The sequence below is a fragment of the Cupressus sempervirens genome, chromosome 3 (genome assembly GCF_028749045.1).
Source record: "Cupressus sempervirens isolate cs-2001-9-10 chromosome 3, ASM2874904v1, whole genome shotgun sequence".
Lineage (NCBI taxonomy): Eukaryota > Viridiplantae > Streptophyta > Pinopsida > Cupressales > Cupressaceae > Cupressus > Cupressus sempervirens.
The window spans coordinates 76,345,426-76,353,639 of NC_143120.1; the positions used below are offsets into that span (position 1 = coordinate 76,345,426).

An 8,214-nucleotide genomic window follows, 5' to 3' on the forward strand; every position below is an offset into this window, starting at 1 on the left:
TACGTGGAGAAAACCGCACCGAATAAACTTCTGAGTTTGATTAGGCACTTAATCCTTTAGTTCTACTCTTTAGAAGATTTTATGTTTTTGGTTGTTGGTCCTCTTATGTTAATCACCCCTTTATTGGCTATTAGTCGATTGTCATTGTCTTTTTGTCTCTCACTGCTCCTTCATGGGCTATTAGTCGATTGTCTCTCATTGCTCCTTCATTGGCTATTAGTGGATTGTGTGTTCCTTTTTGCTAAGAATGTATTTGGTCTAACCTTGCCCAATGTGTACGTATGCGCCTTGGACAATACTTTGTAAGAGTTAGCACTCTTGTACTACTCTTTTAAAATCATACCGATAAAAGTGATTTGAGACTCTTGATCTGCCTCATTTAAACTTCCATTTCTTCTTTATAATTTTCACAATTTTTATTATATTTAGTCTACTTCTATTTTATTTTTTTGACATGTAAATGAACACCAATTTTTTGTTAAAATGGAAAATGTTTACATTGAAGATTGCTACCACTGTAGAAAGCCTTTTGACTTAATAAACAACAATAAACATTATGCATCCATTTAAATAGGAAATAAATAAAATAGTTGATTATGAGACACATTCCCTTTAATGGGGGAAATATAGAATAGGCGTAAGGTTAGATCGGAAGACCAGATTTTTCTTCAAAACCAGATTTCTCTTCAATCACCCAACCGATACCAATTATTGCCTGCGTAGGCATATAAAACCACCAAAATTCAAGCCAATTGCCACGAAGACGTGACGTAATACAAAAGCATGGATAAAGGATCAGATATCCAAGAATAGAAAACCTGTTCCATTTAACGTGTATAAAGAATCTCAGATCGGTAGGTTAAGGATTATAAGTTTACATCTCCCTGTCGGTGTCTAAATTTTGAATTCCTTCCAGCTTAGGTTGTTGAGGGAGCATTTTGCCCTTATCACGTTTTTTCCTCGTGCGCGGAAGGCTATTTTCAATGGAAATGGAGAAAGTACGCATCAGACAGAACGTGTTGTTGAATCATCTCAGACCTGTTAACGCCACCAAGGCATCAACTGATCTGGTGGTATGTTACCTAATCTAGCTCCTAAGATTTATAATTCTTTTGATCTGCTGGATTTCAATCCAAATTTTCAGGGTTCCTATAAAATTTTAAGCTTCGTACCTCCACTAAATTGGGGCCATTCGATTTTTTTGTTTGTTTTGTTAAATAGCCCCCTTGCGTAGAAATTTGTTCAGTCAAATCCACCCAGGGGTTTGTACTATCTTGTTCACCCAGGATGACAGCGAGAATTGGGTAATTGTGCTAGGGATTGCTGTCATTGTCAATTTCACAGACTTCTACCCGCCCTCTTCTTGATACAGGGAGCAGGTTTACCGGCGTTCAATCCATGTTATTTGTTAATCGCTTTGCCTTGTCACTTCGATCATGGCCTGCAGGATTAGCTGGGTATTGTTGTGATCAAAAGAAACATCTAGCTACTTCATTTTTGGATGAAATAATGCCATATATATTAATTGTATAAAAGTCTAAATAATTTCGTGTGCGAAGAAGTCACACCCAATTGTCTATGCAAGTCATAGCCTTAAACAATATATCTATTTAATAAAAATGCTAAACAGTAAGATTCTGTAACAAGTTGCAGTTCATGTTCATCTTGTTTCCATATATCGAGATTATTGTGAGCATCTGGGTAGGCTCTCAACCTGTAAGATTAGATTGTTCTTTATCTAGAGGTTGGTTATCAGTTCTCTAAGGAAAATAGTCTAATGCAAGACACGGAGATTTGCTGCGGCTTGACTAATCATAGGCATCTCTCTCATGGGGTGAGAAGAAGCCGAAGGCTGATGGTGCAGGCTTGAGACCAAGCAATTGAGGGGCACGAGTGTCATGAGAACTCCCATGAGCATTATGACTCCCACTACTTTTATTAATGTCAACCCCCTTCAGGAGGAGACTGGCGTTTGTTGGAAGGCGACATCATTGGTATTTGATCAATAAATTATATTACAATGTGCATTTCCCTAGTGGTCATGAAGAATCTAGAAATGAACAACTCCAAGTGTAACTTTATCGATTTCCACGTCTATCTGCATCAACACTTAATTAAAAAGATTAGATGTAAAATACATAAAGAAATAATATCAACTGTCGTCCCAAAATTTAGTAACAATTTTGTTTATCATATAAGATAATATGTTCCTTTGTGATCTTAATTTAATGTTTTCAGTGGAATATAAAACACCTCTCGGATCCCCTGAATTTTGTTAGCTTAAATACTCTTGTACATTAAGTAATAGGTGGTTTATGATTCATGAAGTAAGGCCTCAAGTGGAAATTTGTTTTTTGGGTTGTGCGTTTAATTGGTCAATTTAGGGTATAATAGCCTCTCTAAGTCACATGCATTATCTTGAACACTCATTTTTGATGCATGGGTCAGTTCCGTGCTTCCTTAGGGGACTTGAATTCAGGTCTTCACTATGACAACACTCCAACTTTATCTATTACTCATGCCCATTAGATATGTATTTTTACTGTGTATTGGAGATTGTGTTTCGATGTTTAGGGTTCGCGATGTTACTAGCTTGTGGTTGACACAGTCACGAAGTGAGCATTTGTATTTAGTATGTCAGAATTTGAATAGGTGGAGTTCTCTTTTTCTATTGGGGACTTGAATTCAGGTCTTCACTATGACAACACTCCATTTTTATCTATTACTCATGCCCATTAGATATGTATTTTTGCTGTGTATTGGAGATTGTGTTTCAATGTTTAGGGTTTGCGATGTTACTAGCTTGTGGTTAACACTGTCACGAAGTGAGCATTTGTATTTAGTATGTCTGAATTTGAATAGGTGGAGTTATCTTTTTCTATTGGGGAAGGAAAAATTTGTGGATGCCTGTTTTTTTTCCCTTTTATTTCTTTTATAAGATTCTTGAGATTTATGGTTTCAGAAATTTGCCCATTTAAGAAATTGTTGTTGAATTTATGAAGCTCTGAATTGTGGCTACCAAGGTACCCTAGTAGCCAGTTCTAGTTTTCATAACATGAGGTATTTCACATAGGTGATATTAAGCCTTTTGTGGGATATGATTTTTCGCTGTTGTTTTTAGTGTATGCACTTTGCTGCATCATTTATGTTTGAGAAAAATGATCAGAATGTATGATTCACAAGACCATGCTTAATGCAGTGTTTTGAATTCTTTGATCAAAGACTTTGAATGCTGTATGCTTCGACTTAATAATGACTGATAAAATCAGGTCATGCTGTTTTGAGAGGTTTCGTGGATTCTTTATCTGGCATCAGGATCTTTGCTTTGGTCTATATATCTCTATGCCTTTGTTTCTTTAATGCCTTGCAAGTGTATCGACATATATACAAGTACTAAACAAATGTAGTTGTGCACCTTGCCAAAGACTCCTTTTAGTTTCAAAGATTGAAGATCTACATCCATGAATAGGAATTGTTAAGCTCTCTTCGTTTTCCCCTTACATTTAACATTTTCTGTGATGGTTCGACACAGTTTTGTATTTTGTATTTTTCACATTTACTCTGGAAGTGAAATGGCAATTAACACTTCTTTTTTGTACTGGACAATTCATCATTTCTGAGGTCTCATACATAGGCTTTAGTAAAAAGGTAAATTTGATGATTACCTTTGTTCTCTTTTAACAGGCTACGGTATGTGCTGCCGGAGACAGTGCTGCCTATGAACGAACTGGTCTGTTTGGTGATGATGTTGTAATTGTTGCGTAAGTTTGTACCTTTTTGTGCTTATTTGATGGCTTTTTGTAAGCTTTGATTACTCACATTTCTTCAGTCTTCAGTACAGATTTCTTGTTCATTCATGTTATTTGTCATAACGCTCTGCTCTGCTTGTAATTATCTTCTTTGTCGAATTCTTGTTGATTTTCTGATCAAAACTTAATCATGTGGCATTGATGATTATTTCTGCAGTGCATATCGCACACCTATATGCAAGGCTAAGCGTGGAGGTTTTAAAGATACTTTTCCTGAAGACTTGCTTGCCCCTGTTTTAAAGGTCTGGAATAAGAGCTATCTTAATATTTGGCTTGATGCCCTTGTTTGACACAACATGGCATAGAAAAACAGGGACAATTCAAAAGCAATCGTTTTTAACTTTTAAAATTTTAATCATTATTGTGTCTAAATCACGAAGACAAGGTCTCTGAATGTTGTTTATCTTCACACAGGCTGTGATTGACAAAACTGGAGTAAGTCCAAATGAAATTGGTGATATTGTTGTAGGAACTGTTCTTGCTCCTGGTTCTCAAAGAGCCAGTGAATGCAGGATGGCTGCTTTCTATGCTGGATTCCCAGGTATTTATACTGCAACTTGTTCCAAGTCAGTTTTGTCATGAGATGAGTGAGTTTCTGACATTTATATGCCATTTCTTATTTTGCCATGCCCTCAGAGACTGTACCTGTTAGGACTGTAAACAGACAATGCTCTTCAGGCCTTCAGGCAGTTGCAGATGTCGTGGCTGCAATTAAAGCTGGATTTTATGATATTGGTATATACTTTTGATTTCTTTCAGTGTATCATAATGGTGGCATTGAGTTTAAACAGGGTTCTGATTTTGGCATATGTCTTCTTCAGGTATTGGTGCAGGGTTGGAGTCTATGACTGTCAATCCTATGGCTTGGGAAGGCTCTGTTAATCCAAGGGTAACAATTGAAACAACTAAAACTGAACTTTCAGAGAAGGCTATTGTTTTTTCATGTATTACGTTTTCGTGTCTCTGTTTAGCCTCTTTGTGGTTGTTGATTTAGTGCCTTGCAATAGGTTGAAACCCAAAAGCAAGCACAAGATTGTCTTCTTCCCATGGGTATCACCTCAGAAAATGTGGCTGGTCGTTATGGAATTTCACGCCAGGAGCAGGACAAGGCAGCAGTAAGCGATATATTTTGAGGGTTTAATATTTGATTTATGTCAAAGCTCTTGTATTAAATAAGAACCTATTGAGTTAGAGAAACTTGGAGGACATTATTTGAGTGGTAACAACATTATTTTTATTCAGGTTGAATCTCATAGGAAGGCAGCAGCAGCAACAGCTGCAGGAAAATTCAAAGATGAAATCATCCCTGTTGATACTAAGGTTAAAAAGATTAATGTTTTCTAAGCTGTGCAGTCTTGTGGTTGAAAAGGTTTTCATATAAACATGTTGACATGATCCATGCCATGGTTCTTATTTTTATGCTTAAGCTTGTTGATCCTAAAACTGGAGATGAAAAGCCTGTTACAATTTCTGTTGATGATGGTTTTCGTCCCAATGCATCGTTGTCTGATCTGGCAAAGCTTAGACCGGTATTCAAGAAGGATGGTAGCACCACTGCTGGTATGCTGTTTCCTTCTGTATAGTTTGTAGTTTGTTAAGATCGCATTTTTCAACCATTATTCATATTGAAAAGTTAGATGTTGTAATAGATTACAGGCTTTTTAGCTTTGCTAAGCTTTTAGACTGTCTCCGAGTACTATGGAATTATTGACTTCTTTTGCACTTCATTTTAATAAAACTCTTGATGCAATCCATGCAGGAAATTCAAGCCAAGTCAGTGATGGAGCTGGCGCTGTGCTGCTCATGAAGAGGTCATTAGCCATGCAAAAGGGTTTACCTATTCTGGGTGTTTTCAGGTTTGAAATGTCAATTTGATTTTGAATTAGTACCATTATGGTTGAAATTGTTTCCATTTCACTGTCCTAAACTAAATGTCGATTTCATTTTACTTCACCTAAATCAATTCTCAATATGATTTTGCTTTGAGTTTACCCATCACGGTTGTTCACTTTGCCCTTAATTAGTTGCTTTGGAACATATGTTCTCTAGGAGTTTTGCCGCTGTTGGAGTGGACCCAGCTGTTATGGGAGTTGGTCCAGCTTTTGCAATTCCAGCAGCAGCACAGGCTGCTGGTTTAGAAGTTGGTGACATTGATCTCTTTGAAATAAATGAGGTAAAACATGGCAAATTGTAACTTAACTACCTGATCATTCAATTTATTGAAGCATGCCCTTTGGTGACTATTACTTGTATGCACAATTTTTTTGGCTAGGCTTTTGCCTCTCAATACACATATTGTTGCCAAAAATTGGAACTGGACCCTGAAAAAGTGAATGTTAATGGAGGAGCTCTTGCTATTGGTCATCCCCTTGGAGCCACAGGTAATAGAATGACATTTCTTCAATTTTTTATTAAATCAGGCTAGGTGTTATTCGCACAGGGATAAGTTTGAGATGCAATTGAATTGTGAGCATAAAAGTGTATTAAATTGATTATAAATTTTTATCTTGGTTGTGTTATCCTTTTGTGCAATGACATTATTAGGGAGCAGATGAGTGCTATGGTAACAATGCTAGTAGTTCATATAGTCTACAATGAAATGGCAATCTTCACAAACCTACTTGTTTTGGCCAATTAAAATACATTTTCATGTTTCTGTGCACCTGTGTGTGTGCATTGATAGATTTATGAAGCCTTAATGGTTTATACACAAACTTTATCTAATCCATTAGAAGTACACAAAGTTTGATAGAAATTTTTAATTTCACTGGTTAGAGCTTGTTACTATAGGGCCTGTTGTCACACTTCTATAAAAAATTTGCAACATTAATCTTTATATCATGGTCTTCAGGGGCTCGCTGTGTAGCAACATTGCTACATGAAATGAAACGCCATGGCAAAGACTGCAGGTTTGGAGTTGTCTCAATGTGTATAGGTAAGACCATAGTTGTATTATTTTCAATTTGAATCATGAAATTGTTTCAGATATTTTTAAACGTAGTAGTTTCACGGAGGGGAGGGAATGGCAGGTGGTTTCAATTTATCAGAAGATGCTGTACAGCAAAATGCAGAGCTATTTACAGAAATGTGGTCCCTTGAATTATAACCTTTGTTCTCTAGGATTTAGATTTAAGGATTTGAAAAATGAACAACTATCTGAAAAATATTTCACTATTTTGACAACAAAGCTTCTACACATTCTTACTACATGCTACAAATTTCCTGACTTCGTTGCCTCTTCTCTGCCTTCTCTTCTCTCCCCCACCTCTTAACTATTGTCTCTCCTAAATTTATGATTCCTCTTCATTTTTGGGGATTTTATTGAATCCTGATACATGTTTGAAAGTTTTATTCATGACACCAACAAAAAATAAATTGGAGCTGTGTACCCTTCCATTGTGACTCCATTCTAAGTGAGGGAATCATTCTATTTCATGATAAACTTTTTAATGATTTTTTTTGGTTTCTGGTACTGCTGTTAGGGACTGGAATGGGGGCTGCAGCAGTATTTGAACGCGGTGATTCTGTGGATCCACTTTGCAATGCTCGGCCAATCAAAGATAACATCTTTCTTTCAAAGGATGCAAAATAGAAGATCTGTCTTTTTAAAGCTTCTGAAGTGGGACGGTTTTTGTTATAGATGGATATTCATTTGGCAGCTTCCATCTAGAACTTTCTCCTTCGTGAAAAGATCTTTTTCATGTCTTTTTTTCTAGGATGCATCAGGGAAATAATTAATAAGCTCCTTGGATAATTATTTTATATATAATATGCATACAAATCTCTGTAAGTGAGACAGAACTGAGTACTACAATACCACAGTTTCTTGTTATGAATTTTTGTGTAAATTTTTAATTTATTGCTGATTATTTTTTATTAGAAGTTTGAAAGAATGCTTGAGGCTTTTACTCTGTGTTCTGATATAATTGCACAATCAGTTTTTTGTTGTTATAGTTGTGTATTTTTGTCAGAGAAATAAAAATAGCTGCTTATTTCCTTTATATGTGTCAAACTGAGTAACGGTGGTGGTTCTGTCTGTCATTGCACTATTTTTTGTCACACCTTGAAAACTAGTTTTTTTTACTAAGCTTCCCCAAGTTTTTGGGGATGGGGATGGTTGGAGGCAACGATTGTGTAAAATAAAAGGAATTTTTTTAAAATACAATGAAATTTCAAATATTCATATGGTGACATTCATATCGATAAAACATATTGATATAACATTCCTCATAAACATTATCTCTATATGCTATAGAACAGTACGATATTTTTTTAATATGTAATTAGCTATATGATCTCTCTGATGAAGCTGTTTTTAGTCTTGTATTTTGAGCTACCAGCTGGTTGTTTTCAAATCAGATACAATGATGTATTTTGTGAACTATCTCTAATAGAAAAATAAAGA

The 8,214-nt window shown here is 35.9% G+C and overlaps 1 protein-coding gene across 1 annotated transcript; it reads left to right on the top strand.

Moving 5' to 3' along the window:
* The first annotated feature begins 820 nt into the window (after positions 1-820).
* LOC149564850 (3-ketoacyl-CoA thiolase 2, peroxisomal-like) lies at positions 821-7,645 on the top strand. The gene is made up of 14 exons (XM_089818423.1): positions 821-1,073; positions 3,685-3,761; positions 3,967-4,051; positions 4,224-4,350; positions 4,446-4,544; positions 4,631-4,698; positions 4,817-4,924; positions 5,052-5,129; positions 5,237-5,369; positions 5,569-5,665; positions 5,859-5,982; positions 6,082-6,190; positions 6,661-6,744; positions 7,292-7,645. The coding sequence occupies exons 1-14, from the start codon at positions 984-986 to the stop codon at positions 7,399-7,401; spliced, it is 1,389 nt and encodes a 462-aa protein (XP_089674549.1). The 5' UTR covers positions 821-983; the 3' UTR covers positions 7,402-7,645.
* The last annotated feature ends 569 nt before the right edge of the window (positions 7,646-8,214 follow it).

Excerpts from the sequence above, each read along its gene's own strand:
- LOC149564850 (XM_089818423.1), top strand. The coding sequence starts at position 984 with ATGGAAATGGAGAAAGTACGCATCAGACAGAACGTGTTGTTGAATCAT. Across the intron at positions 5,983-6,081 it reads ATCTCTTTGAAATAAATGAG|GCTTTTGCCTCTCAATACAC; the intron begins GTAAAACATGGC and ends TTTTTTGGCTAG. Across the intron at positions 6,745-7,291 it reads AGTTGTCTCAATGTGTATAG|GGACTGGAATGGGGGCTGCA; the intron begins GTAAGACCATAG and ends TACTGCTGTTAG.